General features: G+C 34.8%; 1 protein-coding gene across 1 annotated transcript in view; it reads right to left on the reverse strand.

The window, feature by feature from the left end:
* tsnare1 (T-SNARE Domain Containing 1) overlaps positions 1-19,408 on the reverse strand; it is a 107,335-nt gene extending 87,927 nt beyond the window's left edge. The window contains exons 1-2 of the mRNA XM_026283712.1: positions 19,333-19,408; positions 502-630 (exon numbers count right to left, since the gene is read on the reverse strand). Of these exons, the coding sequence (XP_026139497.1) occupies positions 502-586 (85 nt within the window). The 5' untranslated portion in view covers positions 587-630; positions 19,333-19,408. The remainder of the gene's footprint in view (positions 1-501; positions 631-19,332) is intronic.
* Between the last annotated feature and the right edge of the window lie 2,421 nt (positions 19,409-21,829).

A 21,829-nucleotide genomic window follows, 5' to 3' on the forward strand; every position in this document is an offset into this window, starting at 1 on the left:
GATATTAATCACTATGTGTAAGTCAATTGAGGTTGTTAATATATTAAAACCTGGCATTCATGAACACTTGAAAGCTTGAGGTTTTAATCTACCCACAACAGAAATGTATTCCATATTTCTTTTGGGAATGTAATATTTTCAGCTGCAGCTTTTTTTAGTTGTTGTTGATTTAATGGAGCTGGTGAAATGCTCAAACATTTTGAATGATCTAACAAGCTTTTCTTCTACCACTGACTATTGAAGACAATGTTTAAAACAAGATGCGTATTACTTGTTACTAAACACATCAGAATTCCGACGAGGCAGAACGGTACTAAATTAGCCATATGGCTTATTAATCCCATGATGATTTATGAAGAGGGAATGAATGCACAATGCCATGCTTTAATAAATGAAGTGGTACCAAAATATGTGTTGTATGATTTATAATATTTTTTTCGAGAATGGGTGGTGATAAATAGAGAGAACTCATGCCGGTGAGAATCAAAAATGGGTCTTTACCTACTGGTTGGTATCCCTGCCTTGTGGGCCCACCAAACGGATTTCTGCTTCCAAAAGATCCCGCATCGATGGATCCGTAAGACATTCTGGGTCCTCCAATATTTTCTTGAGCAGCCAAATGGGAATAGTCTGCACAGAAAAAGAAGAAGAAAAAGAATTAATATAGTTAATTAAGTTAAATGAGTCTTAAATCAATTAAGCAAAATAATAATAATAATAATAATAATACACACCATTCAGGTCAAAAACATGCAATTAAATGAAACCCACATGTCTGGGCCTGAAACCCATTCAGGTTGCAGTTTCACCCAGATGCCGTTTCACCTGCCTGTCTTAAAGTCTGTGCTGACCAACTGGCCCCTTCTTCAAACAGATCTTCTACAAATCACTGGTGCTCCACTCCACAATCATTCCGGTCCCAAAAAAACCCTGAATCACTGGACTCATTGACCACAGACCTGTCGCTCTTACTTCTGTGAAGACATTTGAGGGACTGGTCCTGGCCTACCTGACACTTGCTGGATCCTCTCCAGTTTGCATACAGAGCAAACAGGTCTGTGGATAACACAGACAACATGGGACTGCATTACATCAAAACTTATTTGTGGACTTCAGTTCAGCCTTCAATACCATCATGCCTGTCTGGTGCAGTCTTAACAACCTGGAACTAAACTCTCAAAACTATGGAGATGATAGTGGACTCTAGGAGGAACCCCCCTGCACTCTCCCCAGTCACCATCATGAGCAGCACTGTGACTGCAGTACAGTCATTCATGTTCCCGGGCAACACTATCTCCCAGGACCTAAATGTGGGACAATCACGCAGATTCCATTATGAAAAAGGCCCAGCAGAGGCTGTATTTCCTCCGCCAGCTGAGCAAGTTCAACCTGCCACAGGAGCTGCTGAAACAGTTCTACTCAACCATCACTGAGTCTTTCCTGTGTTTATCCATAACTCTTTGGTTCAGCTACCAAAGCAGACATCAGAAGATTACAACGGACAGTCAGGACTGCTGAGAGGATTACTGGTGCCCCTCTACACAACCTCCAAGAACTTTACCTCTCCAGAGTGAGGAAAGGAGCTAAGAAAATCACTCTGAACCCCTCTCACACAGCCCTCTCTCTGTTTGAACTGTTGCCCTCTGGCCGGCACTACATAGCACCGTGCACCAAAACAACCAGACACAACAATTATTATTATTTTTTTTTCCTCAGGCCATATCGCACCTAAACAACACATAACACACCTCAGTACACATCTGTAAATAACTCATTAAACCTTTTTGTAAATTTGAACAGCACATATGCACATTCACAGTTTTGTCTATGGACATTTTTTCCTTTATCCGTATATTTTTTATTATCATTGTTATTTATAATTTATTGTCTAGTCTCTCATTTTATGCATGTCTGCACTCTGTTTGTATTTTCTGTGCTGGAAGCTCCTAACACCAAGAAAAAATCCTTGTGTTTGTGAACACACTTGGCAATAAAGCTCTTTCTGATTCTGATTCTCTTTCTGATAGATCTACTTGAATGAGGTCAGTCCTGACCCCTCTAAACTGTGACCTATCAAACTCTTGGGGCTTGGTGCGTAATTAACAGAGGCGCATGTGCTACTTCATCAGTGCACTGGGACTGTGTCAGATACATTCATTAGCAAAGTGCTGAAGGTGTGAACTAATATGGGGCATCTGTGGCACGATTTCAACCCACAGTGACATGTACTGTGTGTGTGTAAGTGTGAGCATGAATTAAACCCCTTGTGACACAGTTCCACTACTCATGCCATGAATCAGTCCCTGCGAACCACTCAGTCATCTGCACTGGCTGCTGACATTCATAATAACTTTGTGAGGGGTGCGTAACATGGTTAAAAGGTTAAAGTATGCATTGGGAAAGCGTGTGTCGACCCCCTCATCCTCAACACAGCGTGCACAGTGAGATAGAGGACCTGCTCAATGGAATCACCTACAATACCGTCATATCACGAATACAGCATCAAATGTCATCATCTACAGTACATCATGCATGGGTACTACAGAAATCACACTTCACATGCTACAATCCTTGTATTTTTACAAAAGATATGGAATTTAAGGGATAGCTTACCAAATAAATGAAAATAAATGGAAATGTTCATGTAGATGAATCAACTAAATGTAAAAAATTTTAACTGTCAGTTAAATGAATTTAAGCAAATTAATATACAGGCAAAAAAAAAGTGCTTAAACAATATATTAGTGACAATAACAATATAACACACACACACACACACACACATCTGACTGTTTAATCTATAGCATATTGAACATAATGTCCAGTCAATAATAATAATAATGTAGTTGCTGCTGTTGTAAATAACACCTTTAACAATAACAACAATAATAATAATCTTTTCTGTCTCTTCACAGTGCAGTTTTTACATCATCACATAAAAGTAATTTCACAATTACAAAGACACACAAAAAAAAAAAATATGGTGCTGTTATAATAATCATATTTATGTTCCTACACAATTTATTTATTTATTTATTTATTTATAACAACAAATAAAATGTAATTAAAAATATAATAATAATAATAATAATAATAATAATAATAATAATAATAATAATAATAATAATAATAATAATAATAATAATAATAATAATAAAATAAAATAAAGTAGATAAACGTGGCACAAATCTAATTCAGCACACACATACTGTACATACTAATTTAAAACAGATGCTAATAATAATAATAATAGTCAAGAAAAATTGGGTGCTTACCCCCAAATTAATTCTAAATAATTTAGTGAATAACAACTTTTGTCTTATGCCTCATAGCTTCAAAATGTGACTAAAATGGACCACATTTACAGTACAAGCATGATAATTTTAAGGTGCTTTTTTGGGCAGCCACTAAAAATCACTTTCATTGTACTGAAAATAAAAGACAAGGTATTCATAAATCCACCTTTTCTGTTCCATGAAAGAAAGATATAAGGTATGCTGCTACATAAGGGACAATAAATGACAATTTCCAATTTGAAGTGAACTATGCCTTTAAACTAAAAACTTTGTAAAGTTTTAAACATTTCATATTATTAAAAGTTTATTATTAGGCATTTCTGTAGATCCAGGCAGGATATGCAAGTTAATCTAAAAGTGCAGAAGAAAGTGTGAGGACCTGTGGAGATAATGACAGATGTCTCAGCTGAAAAAGATTGCATTGTTTCTGAAGCAGAGACTGAAGGTGGGCGAGGTGGTCAAGCCTGCGGGAGGAATTTGATGGAAGATGAAATTTGCCCGGGCCACGTGGCCAAATAATCTGATTAATTTCCATAGAGCGGGAAGATTAATTACTTTTGGCAGCAATAAAATATTTCTGTGCTTCTTGATTTTGAGCCCAGACAATGTTTTGCTGCTTCTTGCTAATGCTCATTCAGATCCTGGGAGATATTTACTTTGAATATTTTTGTTTTGACTGTATTTGCCTAAATTTTTCAATTAAATATATTATTACTTGCTTCTTTGCATTGTGCAGTTCACAATAAATAAATAAATATATACACACACACACATACATATTATATATATATATATATATAAAATAAAATCATTCTTTCACAACAAAAAAGACTATAAAGTGGGTACATCACAAATTATGTATTTTAGTCTGCATGTGATCTGACTGGCAAAAACAGATAAAGGTAATTAAACAACAGTTTAGTTCTGTGAAACCTTTCCAGCCTCAGGTTTTGCTGTCACAAAGACTTCCATCATGACTGGATGGACTGACAGGTCACTCATATAAGAAACACAGCGGTTGATTAACCCAGGTTGATCAGTCTGTCACTCACAATTAGACAGCTGTCTGTTCCTCTGCTAATCATGTGACTGGACAGGAAGGGGCAAGAGGACACGAATGTATTTATCAAATGTAATCAATCCCAATGTTTCAGGATGTTATAAATATTTGAAGCAAGTACCATTAGTAATGAAACCTGCTAATAAAGTCATAGAAGTACTATATACATAGATAATGTAATCTGATGGATAGCATATGCAAATATTCTGCTGTAATAATTATAATACTTTTATAGCACTGTACTGTTATAATACTTTTATTTCTATAGACATTACACAAACAACATTTTTTTTTTTTTTTTTTTTTTTTTTTTTTGAGAAAGAGATACATTTGAGGTCAATTATGGATTAAACATCACCCAAATGTAACATGGGTAATAGAAAAAAAATAATAATAAAAAATAAAACCTTCATAAAAATGAGCTCTAAATATACACAGAGAGAGAAATTGAGAGACTGATAAAGAGCAATAATCTTATAAGTGACTGTTTTTGGAGCTCGTCGTTCTAGTTAAACAAATTTAAGCAAATTAGCAGACAGCTAAATTAATTAATTAAATAAAAGATTTAATTGAAAGACTAAAATTAAACAAAACTCTTTCCGGCAGACTGTGCATGTGCTGGCCACCATTTGGTGGGTGCACAAAAATTTAGAGTTGGCTAAAGCAGCAGTAAGAAAAAAAAGGTTTATTTATTTTTATATATATTTATTTTATTTTTTTTACTTCAAATCTTCAGGATAGATTTACAAACAGCTTGCACCAGCACAAACCATCTTTTGGTGTTAAAATAGTACTGTAGTATTTTCCCAAAATGTGCAGTGACGAATTAGCACTGGAAAGGTGTGGATACAGTTATATTTGCACCTGACCTTACTGAACATGCATCTGTAAAAGTTTTCATATCAGATGCAAAATTTATCGGAGGAGTGCTCTATCCTAATTTGAACCGTTTAATAAATCTGGCCCTGAATGTTTTGTAGACCACCTTGTGAGTATAACACACTATACTGTATTATTGAATGAATAAACATCTTATTGAAAAGAAAAGAAAAGAAAAGAAAAGAAAAGAAAAGAAAAGAAAAGAAAAGAAAAGAAAAGAAAAGAAAAGAAAAGAAAAAAGAACATCCACAAAAGGGAACAGGGGCTTACACTGCATTCAGACCTTGAAAGAAACATTGAGAGGTGATTTGAGGTGAAACTGGAAAGCAAGAAGCAGAGACAGGAAGGAGGGAGGGGGCATGTGTGTCATCCCACAGCTGCCATTGAGGTGTTTTCTGTCTCTTTTTGTGTGTGTGGAGAGCAAGTGTGGGACAGCGAGTTTGTCAATGCGTGTTATCATAGAGGAGGTGGAAGTGGAAGGGCAATAAATACAGCCATCAGAGGCCGTGCAGGACTGTGGGCCGACAGGGGGCCGACAGAATGCTTCATCACTTCCTCTCATTCTGAATTTGTCCCCTCACTCCGCTCCCCATCTCCCATTATCACCACGGAGAGGCTTAGCACAGCACGAGAGCACACAGTCACAAAGCGGAACACTCAGGACACACAGCCACTGCTGTCACATGGCCTGCTTATTTCTCTCTCTCTCTCTCTCTCTCTCTCTCTCACACACACACACACACAGCAACAGTGTGCCCACCTGAGTGTTTTATGTGAGTGTGCGTGTGCCATATCACTCATAGAGTCCGTAAACACCAGCGGTGCACATTCTCAAAGCCTGTAATCCATATTTTTACGGAGTGATTTACAAGCATTAAGGATGTCAGACCAGTCACTCTCAATCTGCCCCAATACTCTATGGCTGCATTCAGCCAGCTTCTAGGATTGACCGAATTTTCTAACAGATTCGACCGCTACATTTTTCAGTAGCAAGCCCAGCTGTTGTACAAATAGCTTTGCTTTTCAGGATACAAGCAATTTTTACTAAATACTACTTCTGTGGCACAGTGGTGACTGCTTTGAAATATCATGAGCATTATAAGTTGAAGCACTACTTTCCCTAAAATGTTATCAGTGATGTTTACCGATTTAAACATGATGCATATATTATATGTCACTTATGGGCATTTTGATATTGTAGGGAATAAAGTAGGGAATAAAGTACAAATTGTCACCTAAATGTTACTTTAAATGTACATTAAATACACTACCATTCAAAAATGTAGGTTAGTGAAAAAACATGTCTTTTACAGTCACCGTGGCTGCATTTAACTGAAAATATTTATATGTAAACAAGCAGTACAAAACAGCTCATTATACTTTTTCTTATATTAGTTGTATTCATTGTCATTACTATAGATAAACTGTTTTGTGCAACAAGTCTTACTGTTTACTGCACTTTCTTTTTCTCTTAGTATTTACCTATAGCAACAAATTAAGTCTTTCACATTTACAAAAAAATAACTTACTTCTATATTGTTAAATACGATAGACAAGCTCTCATGTTTTCATAAAAATATGATTACCTGCAATGCTTCTAGGAAATCAATAAAAAGGTAGATTTAAAAACATTTAATATATGTTGGAGATGATCTTTTGTAGGGAGGTGTTTCAATTCGAAAACATTCTTGTATTCTTGTAACATTGTTGTGGGTGAATGAATTGACTTCTTCAGCAATAGGCCCAGTCAGATTCTACGGGAGTTAAAAAAAATCTTAAGAATTCTGTGAAATGAATTTAGAGATGATTAAATGGAAGCAAAGGCCACTCTTTCCACAACAAACAGCAGTAAACACCAGATGTAACCAGATGGATTCTTAGAACGGTGTGAAAATCCAACATCATTCTTTAAAATCTGAAATGGTGGTGTTTGTTGGGGAAGCAGCATTATTAGCTTTAAGAGTAAGGGAAAAACAATTATTTCATTGTAACATATTTAAACGTTTAGCATGTACAGGTTGATAAGGCATCTACTGTGTTATTAGAGGAAATAAATAGAAACATTTGCTTATTTTGTTGTCATAGCACAACATGTATAGCCCCTTTATTGTACCCTAGACGCTTATCAGTGGCTAAAATTAATAAGGCCAAATATTTAATAAGTGTGAGGGATGACTGTGAATGATGGCTGTTCCAGTTCAGTGTCTTTCTGCAGAGTTCTGTGGGCACAGATTTCATGTAGGCCTACTCATTGCCTACTGTTAAATATAACAAAAAGAAACAGTAGCTTGACGTGGTGCCATGCATGTGCGTCAAGGCACACGAGGATGTCATTTGTTTGACGCAGGAAAAAAATAAGGAAGACCCCAGTGGAAAAAGAAAAAAAATAGATTCATTCATTCATTAAATTCATTAAAGCTGTTGCTCATACTAACCATTCAAAATGATCTAATATAAGTGTTTTATGTGGTTAAATGCTTGCATGCTGATTTTAAGCCCTCATTTTGGCTTTCAGTCCTATTACAAAAAAGCTAACGGATCGTAAATGAAACACATACACACAGTTCCATTAACCATAATGTTGCTCTAAATCTGTACACTCTTGGGAAGAAGAAAAAAAAACATATAATAGCTTTCATTGGGGCGGTAACCCTTTTAAAATATACACTTTCGTACCTTATTTTACCTGAATTGCATATTAGCACCTTAAAGGTATTGGTACCTAAACTTTTGGAGTCTTACTTAGAAAGCAACATGATGTGAGGAACAGATTTTATTCCACTGTGATGTGTCTCTTTCTCTCTGTATTCTTGTCAGCCATGTACACAGTGGGATTGCTCGTTAGATTTTAAAAGCTTAAATCTCTAAAGCTGCCCCTTCAAAAATCTTTGCTCAAATGGAGTTGACATTCAGTTCCGAAAGCAGAGAGTGAAGGACACATGCACTCACCCCCACACACACCCACCGAAATTGAGACAGTACAATTGCCCTGTCACAAATAAGAAAAACTCATTATTGAGATAAATTGCCACGTTTTCACCCAAAAATAACCTCCATCCAGCCAGGCCTATCGGATAGAGCGGTCATCATTGATGCGGGCGACGGGTAGCAGCCTAAGTCATGTTAGCTAGTGAGAGTGATTCACCCTTTTTACACCACATCAGCCACTTCACAGCACTCACACATCTACCACACACCATGAGCGTCATTTAGACATCAAGCCATCCACCAGAAAGGAAGTAGAGGGATGTCAACTTTGTTTCACAGGTGGGTGCCTTTATACATTCCTTTTTATACAAGTCCTTAACAAGCTCCCTTTAGATAAAATAAGGAAGCAGTGGCTAAGCGGATGACTCACTGTTCCACAATTATTCACGGCGCACAACGGGTCATGTTTTCATTCATGATTTGCCTCCAAACCAGCCACCAAAACGAGCTGGCGGAACAACAAGTTTGGAATTCCATCATTAAACCCAGTCTAACAAGCTTATTTCTGATGAGGGGGAGGATGTGAGTTAAACATAATCTCTCCCACTATCTCATGCTCGTAGCTTGCTGAGAATTCCCTAACAGGACTCTGCTGAGAGATCTAAGGATAGCACAACACAATTTTCCAAGTAATCAGGCATTAAACAAGAGGTCTGGGAAATACATGGCTTTGAAAATAGTACAATGGGAAAATGATTAGCCTGCGTCTGATTTTATTATTATTATTTTGTTTTTAATGCAAGAGGTGCTTATCTTCATAGCTGCATTGTTTGGCACACAAAGAAAAGTAAAAAGCACTTTTGAGTCTTTCAAAAATGGCAATAGTGTGTCTGCTATTATTATTATTTTTTTGGTAAAGGAGTATACAACTTACATGAAGAGTATCACAGAAACACAGAAAATGTGTCTCATCCCTTATTTTGCACTTTGTAATGGACTACAGATAAAAGCCTTTGGGGAAAGTACAGCACTTAAACCAAAATTCAAGTCAAGTCAATTAAATTGTCAATCCAATCATTTATTGACAATTTAACCCTGTCAGCTGTATAATTTAACAAACATTTTGGTCACACCTCAGTTTAAGCTATTAATAAACCATTAACTGTGAATTTTGCCTCAAACTCCTAATTTGCTGCTTATTAATAGTTTGTAAGGTAGTTGTTAACGCAGAAATTGGATTGTCTTTGCTTTAAGTACTAATAAACAGCCAGTATGTTAATATTAGGCATGATAATATATAACTAGTTTATAGTGAGAATTTTTTCATACACTGAAGTGTTGCCAACATTTCTAAAAATGTATTCAAATTCTTTAACAAACATATTTTTTTTTTCTTTCTGCTACTAAGCCCACTAAACTTCCTCACAGACTTCCAATTCAAGCGCATGACTAAATTCCACATTTAATAACTTTATTTAATGATTGACTGATTGACTGACTGATTTATTGTTTGAACTAAAAACGGAATTAAAGTGTTCCACTTCTGTTAAAAACAAACAACATCCGAGTTGTATAAATTATTGGAGATTGGTAAATCTGCTGGTTTACTGAAAATTAGAGTTTCCTTTACAGAATCTTTAATAAACATTCACAAACTATGAACAAGATAGTCACTGACCCTTACATAAGGTGTTCGTTTTGTTTCAATTGGTTTTGTGAATGGCACACTTGCTTTACTCAAAACCAGATGTGCGTTTAAGCTTTCAGATTAGACTGCATCTTTGGAGAGCATAATAATAATTATATGCTTACAGAGAGTGACAAATGGCTATATATAGATATATACAGGTTGTGTGGAAAGCACACATATAGATATAGTTTGGGCGTGCATTATGCTAATTACCACCTGTGGGCATGTGCTCGCTCATATAGAATAATTTGGATTCATCAACATCAGAAAGGGGAACAAGAAATGTATGTGCTTAAGCACCTTTTGAAACATTTGCATCAGATTCACTAAGGATAAGAAAAGGTAGATGCCATTGTAAGAGAATCAGACCCACTATTTCTGGCAACATCTATATAATAAGAGGTTGGTGAACTACAAAATCTGAGTCTGTGGCCTGGAGCACCTACTTCTTGATGATGGAGAGGTTTTTATTTATTTATTTATTTTTTTACAGCTGGTTCCAGAAGACCAGCTGCTCCATTTTTAAAAGATAGGCTGGCTCGTTTTTGATGATACTGTCACATTTATAAGATATGAAGACAGCTCAGGTAAGTATCAACACTTAAAACACAGCCTGTCCACATGGCGAGAAAAGACTTCAGTAACCTTCGTTTAGAAAGGGAGAGGAGAACACAGAGACTTTAATTATTTAATTTGTTAGAGAGCTCTAAGAAGACTGGTCACACATTTTTTTTTTTTTTTTCAATAAACCCCTCCCCATGCATTTGGATGAATTAGAAGGCAAGCCTGGCTCTGTTGTTTATGTGTCATTTGGCTGTATCAACATATTCTGCCTCATAATTTATTTAAAATGAGTCACCTGGGATCCAAAGGCCTTTCTGCAGTTTTTCCATTGTGAATGGAAGACAGACAAAGCCATCCTGGCTGGAAAGTTTTCAAATTCGAGATAGACCAATTTGCTCCCATCTGAGCGCAACCCACAAGCAACAATCCATTTGCATATGGTCGCCGTCTAAATTACCCACAAACCCCTTTGAATCAGTCGGTTAGGCTTTTGTAGTTGCTTTTATACATGACTTTAGGTGTGATATTCTATGAAGATTAATTGCTTCTACTATAACCTCAAAACTATAGGGAAAACTCTGCACACATGATGTGAAATTTAAAAACATGTAAAAATGAATCATGACCAGCTCTAGATTTATAATGGCACAGCAGCACAAACTATGCAGATACAGAACTTTGTTATGCAGATGCACTTAGTTGCAAATTACATCTTTACTGTCTTTCCTTTTCGGTGTTTTGCTTCACTCAGCAGATTAACGGAGCACACATGGCTTGTGTATGCTGAAATAATGATTTTAATGCATCTACGTTCACATCATCCTGCTTTCAATATCCATCTCACAAAAAAATAAAATAAATAAATAAATAAAAATACATGCTCATGAAAAAGAGTTACATTGCTTAATACATTAGCACATCATAATTATGAAAAGTCAGAAATATAACAGTCAGCTATCAACAAAATTATGACAAAGGTCAATATTCTGTATTATAATAATAATAATTCATAATTATGAGATAAAAAGTTGAAGTTATGAGATAAATCAGAATTTGATAATTTATTAGATTAAGATAATTTTATGAAATTGAGAATTTATGAGAGTTAATTATACTGTAGTATGAGATGAAGAGTCAAACTGCAAGACATGAAGTCATAATTGTGAAAATTCAAGTAGAAATGTTTAAATATAAAGTCATACTGTGAGTTTTAAATTGAAATTGTAAGATACAGTATGAAGTCTTGTTAAAAGAATTACAAGAAATTGTATTTTTTAACTGATATAAACAGGCTTCCATAAATATTGCACAAAAAAGGTAAATAAAAATGATGAAGCTAAGGCAATCTTGCAATTGCACAGACTGAAACAACAGCATTGCACGGTTCATCTACAGACTTATTTTGGGCAGTAGCGCGTGTTGAGGTCAATCAGAGGAGATGTTGTAGGACTCCACTGATGTGACGCTTAAGGGCTAAACACGGTCTTATTCATTTCAATTCAATTTCAGAATGTGGGGAGGAAACCTTAGACCATCTCAACAAGTCAGCATGTGTACCAACAGTGTATAAGTCACAACATCAAAAGAGCTAGTAAAAGAGCTATAAAAAGAAATGGAGGAGAGAGAGACTTTGAATGGTGAGTCTGGGTGTCTGGACAAATGGTAGCCTGAAGCACACACAATGATGTGGGTGACAAATGCAAAATTATTTTGCATATTCCAACACAGCAGGCTACACACAACCAGTGGCAGTCTGTCAGATAAAGGGAAACTGAGGCTGAAACTCCTCAAAAGGCCATTCAAAATGAACACAAGAGACAAAAATGATTGTGATGTTGTTTAAGAAAATTTGCTCATGCACATAATAATAGATCCATGTAATGTCAAAGGATTTTTAATTCATGCAAAATGCAGGCATTTTTTATATTTTCTTTTTTCCAAAGTTGCTTTGGAACAGTGGGTTTGACAAAAAGTTAAAAGGAAACATTTAATAAGTTAAAGTTAAACTTCACAAGTTTCAGTTTATTTCTTCATTATAACAGCAAAATTTTGCATTACATAGCTTGCTCAAAAATGGATCATTTGCGGTAAATGCAGTGCATAATCCACAACCATGTTCCTCTAGTAAAAATAAAAAAGTCCATCCTCTGTTATCACAATTTAGATGAGGTCAATTTTTCACTGAAGAAAGCAATATTATAGATAGAAGGCGTGTATTTTATCTAGGAGCAGTGGTTTGAAGTTATGAAAAACATGCAGCTTTTCAATTCACATGACAGTAGTCAAAGGACTGGAGTCATGTGAATTACACATGACTTGCAAGTCTTTTGCATAAATTTAGACTTTTTAATTTTGTAAAAATATTGAATGCAATATTGCAATTCAATTGCGATTATGTAAAACAAATTATTTATGTATATACTGAATATGATTTGTTCAAGTTTTTTTATTGATTTGATCAGTATTGAATTACACTGAATAAAATTTCCCTCACTGTCCGTCACTGCACACAACCACAGACACAACTTTCACACAATGTTGAGACAAAATGTACATGACGTCTGCTCTGAATAAAACCTATTAGTAATGCTAGTTTGTTTCTATTTGCAGAGCACATATGTCAAGGTAAAACTTGAGGCCACATGTTTGGATATTTAAAGATTCCTGCACTGTGTGAGTGTGGTATTCATCAGAACGTAGCTATTTGTGTCCAAAGTTAGCTTCTGGGGTAAATCATCTTTGGTTTTCTCACAATGGCAGCAATTTTGCCATTTAATGAGATGATGGCATGTGATGTATGTAGACATTTACACAGGACCCAAGGCTGTTTTGGCTGCCAGTTCTGTATGCCACTGCTGGACATGGTTATGACCCTCCCTTTGGGATTACAAGCTGTTTTAGGGTTGGATTTGGGAGAGCTGATCTCACTATGAGCTCCGAGGGCTCCCTGGCTCATGAAGGAGAGGGAAACAGATGGTACACTGGACCTCCAAGTTCTAGCCTTCTGGTTCTCTCCTCACACCACATATGTTTCCCCCTACAGCTACAGTACATCCTGGTGATGGGTTTCCCACAATCCAACATAATCATGGCATTGCTGGCCCAAATGAGATAAGGAAGGACACACAGGACGTCTCCTTGGCAGGGTCCAGCAATATGTCATCATTGTGGGGGGGTTGGCGTTGATAAAAGTGAATGGGATAAATTCCTATTGAATAAATCTCTCTTCCTTTGAACTTTCCGTTGTACAGTGATGGTATCAAATGGTAATATGCATGGTTGCAAAAGAATGGATATAACAGAATTATGTATTCAGAACTCAAAAATGAAGCTGAATAATAGTATTCAGCCAAATTATACTTTCAGGCTCATGTCAGTCAATTGAGAAACACATTCTGTGTGTGCAAAATAAATTATTTTTATTTTTATTAGATTTGTGGGACTGTGATTTTACTTTAATGTGATCGAATAAGAATATAAATTGTAACACAAATATTCAATAAGCACATCTTTCTATTAAGTTGTTATAGAGTCCAAATCATGAACAAATGGCTCAAGCCAGTTCTTTTTAGTGAATCCAAAACATACCAAGCATCCTATGAAGTCAGATTCATGAACATAACTCTAATGAACAACTTATTATTAAAAAATGAATGCCGCCACTTGTCAAGTCTAATTTACAACCAAATAGACTCTTTTTAATTAACTGAATCTTTTCAGCAAATCAAAATATATACAACTAACGTATAATGCAATTTATGAACAAATTATTTTTATGAACAGAATTTCTAAATTAATTGTTTGAAAAGACTCACAAGCTACCAGTTTGACCTTCACTAAATGAACTTTGCTTATGCTTATTGAAAGAACATCTGACTGACTAAAATATGAAACAGTTATCATCTTTATGCACTCAAAATACATTATTAATTACATTTAAGAGAGATCATTAAGTTTTCAGCAATAAAAAAACAACAACTAAGTATTCTGCTCTTGTAAGACAGAAAACCATGTTAACACAATAGTAAAATTTTTGTTAGTTTAGTCTTCATTGACAGATGTATCTAGAAGCCACACTGATTTAAAAAAAAAATGAGTTACCAAACTCAATGCAGTGAATGCAGGTGCTCATTAGTACATGCCATGAGTTTTAAGCATGTATGTGCTGGTGAGTCTTTCTGACGTAATGTGGCAGATGGTCAAATCTGCCATCGATGAGTCACATTATTTGCCCATTTTCCATAACCTGTCAAAGTGTGCGTGATTTCAATGCACCATCTGATAATGTGCAGAAACTATTTCGGGCTTTGGCTGTCCTTATATTTTGGTACACTTCAAGCACTACCAGATAACAAAGTCGTCTTCTGTGAATTGCTTTGCGAAAGTAATAACCAGTGATGTATACTAGATAAACACTAAAACACAGTGTGCAGTAGCCCTATCTATAGAACAGATAGTCACGCTGTGCAGGTATTGAATCTCAGATCTCCCGTAATCTCATCTATAATCAAAGCCAGAAAATGTCTTTTTGAGATCATATCAGATCCGGCTTCATAAGCATGCTCAAAAGCCTGGATTTCAAAAGTGCTATCGCACTGTATTAAAAAGTCATGTTTATTGTAGTTTACATTCAGTAAGCCCACATTTATCAAGGTGACAAAGAATGTGGTTAAACAGGAAAGGAATCAATTCACAGAAAAGTAAACTTCAGCATCTGGATGCCCTTGTCAATGCTTCCTGGAACAAATAAAGTTACAGAGCAGAACCAGGAACTAATCTCATTAATGGATGCCATTTGTGAGTGATTAAGGACTGTCCTCATGCAATGGCACACTGGACATTAAGTTCGTAGAGGTTAATAACCAGTTACAATCAATTACCCAGCTAATATGATATAATCAATGGGTTCCTCTAATCACATGAGGTGACAAAAATGAAGCCGATGACAATCAGATCTCTTGGATATCATGTTACAGGCCAAGGTGAGTGCAGCTAGAAATTTGTAAAGAGTTTGTGCAAACATAAATGATGGAATTAAATATCTGACCTTTTAACCTCATAAAATGGGTTGACATCAAAGGGTTCAAATGACATTTCCTCTGAATGACTCCTCACAAACCATGTGGTGTAGTTTTAAAAATATCCAATAAGCGACAGGTATATGCAATATTTAAATTGGTTAATTAATTAAAATTTTAAAAAGATTCACATGACCCTGTAAAAACCTTTAAAAGAAAAACCTACCATGAGCTATTGGGTTAGTAACTAATTATATGTTTCTGTTGCCATTTGCCAAAGTGATTTCATCTTTATTAAAAAATAAATAAATATAATTTTTTTTTAATTTATTTATTTAACAGACAAATTCCAGGTAAGAAATATGCTGCCCATGAATCCTAAATAAAAAAGATCCACCAATCAGAACATCTCAGCAAATTTTAACCCATTTCAACTTTATTGAGCAGCAAATCGGCATATTATTATGATTTATGAAGGATCATGTGACACTACAGACTGGAGTAATTACAGCTGAAAACTCAGATTTGCCATCACAGGAATAAATAACATTTTAAGTTATAATAAAATTAGATAACATATTTTAAAATGTAATAATATTTCAGAATATTCTTTTACTGTATTTTAATGATTTAAATTAATCTTTTATTAATCTTTTATAAGCATAAATGGCTTCTTCATTTTTTTTTATTATTTTTTATTTTTATTTTTTATTTATTCATTTAAGACATTCACAATGCTTTTTAGTATTGTAGATATTGTAATATCTGGCTACACAAGTTAAACATTTTAAAAACTAAAATGACCCTTGAATAGCTTGCGTGTCTCACACCTTATCTTTGAGCACTTTATATTACAACAATTATTACTTTAATTATACCTAACAGTAGTCCACTCATTACTCACACATCTCCTAAGCACATGGCTTGTTATTTTTTTTGGTGAAACCTTTTGTCTGCAGGCGTACACACACATATTAAACCTCAGCCTGGCTCTTTCCCAACTGGCTGCATAATGCGGCCCAACAATGCAGATTTTGAGTTACTTTCTTATGCAATCAAGTAATTACAACCCAATCTCACAAGCACAACATAATCTTTAGATTGGCAGGGAAATTATGTCCAACGATGCACCAATTCTCGAGATGTGACAATTGCCTTCTTAATTATGATGCCATTGTGTCAACTTGCTTTCTCAACCTAATCAAAAGCGAGTGTAATCATGAAAGTGGTCCTGAGATGTGGACGATGTTGTAATTGCATTTTAATCACACTGGTGTAGGGAACATGGGTCCTTGCCATCTCAAATTGAAGTCAGAGAGAGATGTCTTGCAGTTTCGGGAGCTAAAAAGGGCCTCAATGTTTGCTTTAAAACCCAAGTAGGACTTTGTGAACTGTCTTGCCCCGACAGCAAGGCCAGAGCAGTTTTGTCTGATAAGGTGAATAGGAGAAAGAGAGCAACGTGACGGGAATAAGAATTTGTTTCACTTCCCAGAATGCACTGCACTTCTATAGCCTTCTATCTTTCTCTTGAACTAAAATGTCTTGCTTTAATTAATGAGATTGTATGATGTAATTCATCGTACTTGAACAAATGTGATCCATACCAAGGTAAACTGATTTATTTCGCAATTAGTCTTATCAGCAGGGGCATAGGAACGATCCGAAAAGTGGGGGACACTTTAGAAATCTCATCAAGCCTATCATGCCAGGGTTTTTAATGCCTAGCTGCAATAGATACACACACATGAGATAAATGCGAAATATTAAAGACTAAACTGTGCTAAAAATTCAGTCACTCCAGCATTGATGTAACAATTAGCAGACCACAGTCCAAGGCTGAGTTTTCAAAAGTACTGTGCGATAATTTGATCGTAGAGACTATTAGTGGCAATGGATCTACGATGCTTTTGGGAAACATAGCCCTGATCTGGATCCTGAGTTGGTTTCATTTTGGATCATGAATCATTTTTCATTTAGTGTAATTGTAAACAAACATATACAGCAACAGAAAACAAGAGATTTATTGACTATTGTCATGAAGCAACAGAGCAACATACACTGCAAACTTGTTTTGAAACCTGCACAGCTACTAGCTAAACATAAAGGTGCTTCACAATGCCATTGCAGAACCTTTTTATCTAAATGGCTCCATAAAGAACCTTTAACATCTGAAGAACCTTTCTGTTTCACAAACGGTTCATTTTGACAAAACAAGGTTCTTAAGACTATAAAACTATTAGAAAGACATGGTTCTTTAAAGAACCTTTGACTTAATGTTTCTTTGTGGAACCAAAAAATAAAATGGTTCTTCTGTGCCATCGCTGTGAAGAACATTTTAAGCACCTTTTATTTTTAAGAGGCTACAGCCAATTAAATTCCCAACCAAACTGAAATAAAATTATTCAAAAGCTTCAAATGTGAGAACAGTTTAGTATGAATTGAAAAAAAAAATTCTGACCACTATATTGAAGTCAGTTTTTTATGTTTCTGATCTTTAGCCTACTGACTTAAATGCTCTTTAATTGATCTGTACTGCAGTTGTAGAAATACTAGCGCTGTGGTAAACTTTTTAGATTTTCGACATTAGCCCATGCAAAAGAAATAACAATAGCATTTTTTTGACAATGAAATGAGATAAAAAGAAATTGTTCATCCATTAGAAAAGAATATATATATATATATATATATATATATATATATATATATATACACACTTATTATTATTATTATTATTATTATTTTCTTTTAACACAAATTCCATTTATATCCTTTCTCTTTGGGAATTGTACTTTCAATCAGTGGCAATTAAACTATGACATTTAGCCTACTAAATTTGGTCAAAGACTGATTTTGGCACATGAACAGTAGCAATGTGAGAACAATATGTCAAATTAACCTCACAAAATGTAGGAAACTGCTGGAAAACTGCCATTTCAGTGTGCAATAAATAAACATGATAGAATCAAGGGCTGTGATTTTATTGTATTACAAAGTATTATGGAATTATAGAAATAAAATATGTTGTGGTAAAGTGGCAGAACTCATATTACAATAATCACGGCCTTCTTTTTACGCATCTGAAAACATGAGTTTGAGAACATCATATAATTAGCAATAAAAAAAGGTGGACGAGAAAAGACAATATTACATTTAAAACACACATAGTAAAGCCTATAAACATTTAAACATCAGGGATTGTAAAGCTCTGTCAAGCCATCATTCAACGTGGATTTTCTGGTTAGAAAATTGTGAATTACATGAGATTACATTTATTTCTTTGAACTTACATTCAGTTTTAAATGACAATACCTTTTTTTCTACTTTATAATAAATTCCGCTCAAAATTATTTATTTCTGAGTTGCCATAGTATAGCATCATGTGCATATACACAACAGACATTGTGAAAATTCAAGGCTCAGTTCACTTGGCCAACATTGCAAAACAAAAGGCCTATTATGGTCAGTCTAATTAAATAAGTGGTCAGCAGAACAATAAACAGTAAAAGATTGAACCAAATTTGACTGGGCAACAGAAGAAGACAAGACACAAACAAAAGCTGTCCAAAATATTCAAGCCCCTCACGTAGCCATGATAAACACCAAATAACACAACTCAGGATTAGCACAGAAATTCATAAACACAGTCTTCGGCCCACATAACAGATGGGACATTAGGTTTGTATGTATTACATCACATGCAATTATCCCAAGGTACAGTGCTCTTCCTGAATGCCACGGTAACAAGAGAGCATCCTCTCAGGCCTACCCTCCCCCTCCTCTTTCCCTCACCTCCTTTCTGTCCTTAAACACCGACCTCCACCTGATATATTCTCAGCTGAAAGGAACAATCCATTTAACCAGAGTCACAAATGAACAAAGCTAATTTTCATACATTACCCTTGTTCTTGGGAGAGCACTTAGCACTCACATCAGACGCAAGAGAACCTCTCAGATTCAACCCCGGCTCACAACATCACATGACTCTGTACCATCTGCTCTTGCTTATAATCATGTGACCAGAATGAAAAAGTGGGATTATGGGATGTGTAGTTTGATCTGGAGAAGCAATTGAATGTGTTAATGGTGAGCTAGAAAACAAAAACAAAATTGTATATATATATATATATATATATATATATATATATATATATATATATATATAGAAAATGTGGAAATATTGTCACAAAATTGTAAATATTATAAATAATTCTTATAAATAATAATATAAATAATTATGTTGAAATATTTCAATTAAGATCTTCATTTTCTTTTTCTTTTTTCAATTTGCACCGTAGAATCTAAATCATTCAAATTAATTTTTAATATGGGCTCACTGGAAATAAATAAAAGACGAGGATTAAGTGGAAGAAAAGACTGAACTGAGAAAATGACCTTTCTGGATCGGGCAGAGAGAGTGGCCGTTAATATTACATTAGCCCATGTCTGTGTGTATGTGTGGGAGGGTGGATCAGCAAACACTTCTGGGTTGAAGGAGGCTACAGACCTGACAGACGGTCCACCGTCTTCTCATTCCCTCCTGCTTTACACACACACATTTCTCCTGGTAAGTGGATGGAATTGTTAAATAAAGAGCATCTGAGAGGGGCGGTACATAGTGAAACTGAATTAAGTGAAACAGGATGTCACTCCCGCCACCCCTCGACCTTCACACACTCTCACCGTCTGCATATGAAATGCATGTCAACCTCGAGCCCGGATCTAGGCCACTGCCAGGACCACCGGCCAAATACGACTCTCAGAATTCATCAACAACCGCACGGGACCGGCATTAATTCATGAAATACAGCCAAGGAAGAGACAACTCCTCTACTTCTCTGTGATTAGTATACCCTGTCAATCAAAAGCCATGTTTGCAACCGAATGAATTGGTGGAAAGGATAGATTAATGGCATAGTAAATAACTCACTTAGACATTATCACATTCAGTCACATCCAAATGGAAGTGAAACTGACATGATGATAATATACAGAGAGAGATGGTTTTTAATGACCACTCAGCTCTGTTAAATTAAACAACCTGTGACCTGTAGCCCAGTAGGACCAGTAGCCATCCCTTATGTTACCTTGTCCTAAAGAATATCAATTTATTTTATTATTCCTAAAATAGTTTATGTATATTTATGTAATGCATATTGCATATTCTGGTTTTAGGAATTCTCTTCTGCTTACAATTATTTGATCCAAAATACAGCAAAAGCAGTAATATTGTGATATATTTTTACTATTTAAAAGATCAGTTTTATGTTTGAATATATTATAAAATGTACTTTATTCCTGTGATCAAAGCTAAACTTTTCTGCATCATTACTCCAGCCAGTGTCATATGATCATTAAGAAATCATTTAAATATGCTGATTTGCTGTTCAAGAATCATATTTATTAGTGTTATTTATCAACATCGTTTAGGAATACTTGATAAATAGAAAGATCCAAAGATCATGAAATAAAAAGTTTATGTATATTTATGTAATGCATATTGCATATTCTGGTTTTAGGAATTCACTTCTGCTCACCAAGCGCTTACAATTATTTGATCCAAAATACAGCAAAAGCAGTAATATTGTGATATATTTTTACTATTTAAAAGATCAGTTTTATGTTTGAATATATTATAAAATGTACTTTATTCCTGTGATCAAAGCTAAATTTTTCTGCATCATTACTCCAGTCTGTGTCAGTGTCATATGATCATTAAGAAATCATTTAAATATGCTGATTTGCTGTTCAAGAATCATATTTATTAGTGTTATTTATCAACATCGTTTAGGAATACTTGATAAATAGAAAGATCCAAAGATCATGAAATAAAATGTTTTTTTTTTTTTTTTTTTTTTACATTATATACTATATCATTCAAAAGCTTAGAGTCAGTATAATTTATTATTTTATTTAGGTTGGGGAGGGGGTACATTTACATTTATTGATTTAGCAGACGCTTTTATCCAAAGCTTTATAATGTTACTAAAGATTTTCTATTTCAGATAAATGCTTTTCTTCAGAACTTTCTATTCATCAAAGAAACCTGAATAAATCAGCAAATCAGCATATTGGAATGGTTTCCAAAAGATCATATGACACTGAACACTGTAGCAATTATGTTAAAAATTCAGCTTTAAAATCACAGGAATAAATTACATTTTAAAATATATCTAAATAGATAATAGTTATTTTGTACAGTAAAACTATTTCCAAATATTACTGTTTTTTCCTGTACTTTGGATCAAATAAATGCAGGGTTGAATATATGTTTAAACTATTAAGATTAATATTATTAAGAGTAATATTAATAATAAATATCAATAATATTAATAATAGTTTTAAATATTAATTATATAACTCTGATATTGTCACAGCCACACCTTCTGCACTCCCG

This window comes from Carassius auratus, chromosome 16 (assembly GCF_003368295.1).
Source record: "Carassius auratus strain Wakin chromosome 16, ASM336829v1, whole genome shotgun sequence".
NCBI classification, from domain to species: domain Eukaryota; kingdom Metazoa; phylum Chordata; class Actinopteri; order Cypriniformes; family Cyprinidae; genus Carassius; species Carassius auratus.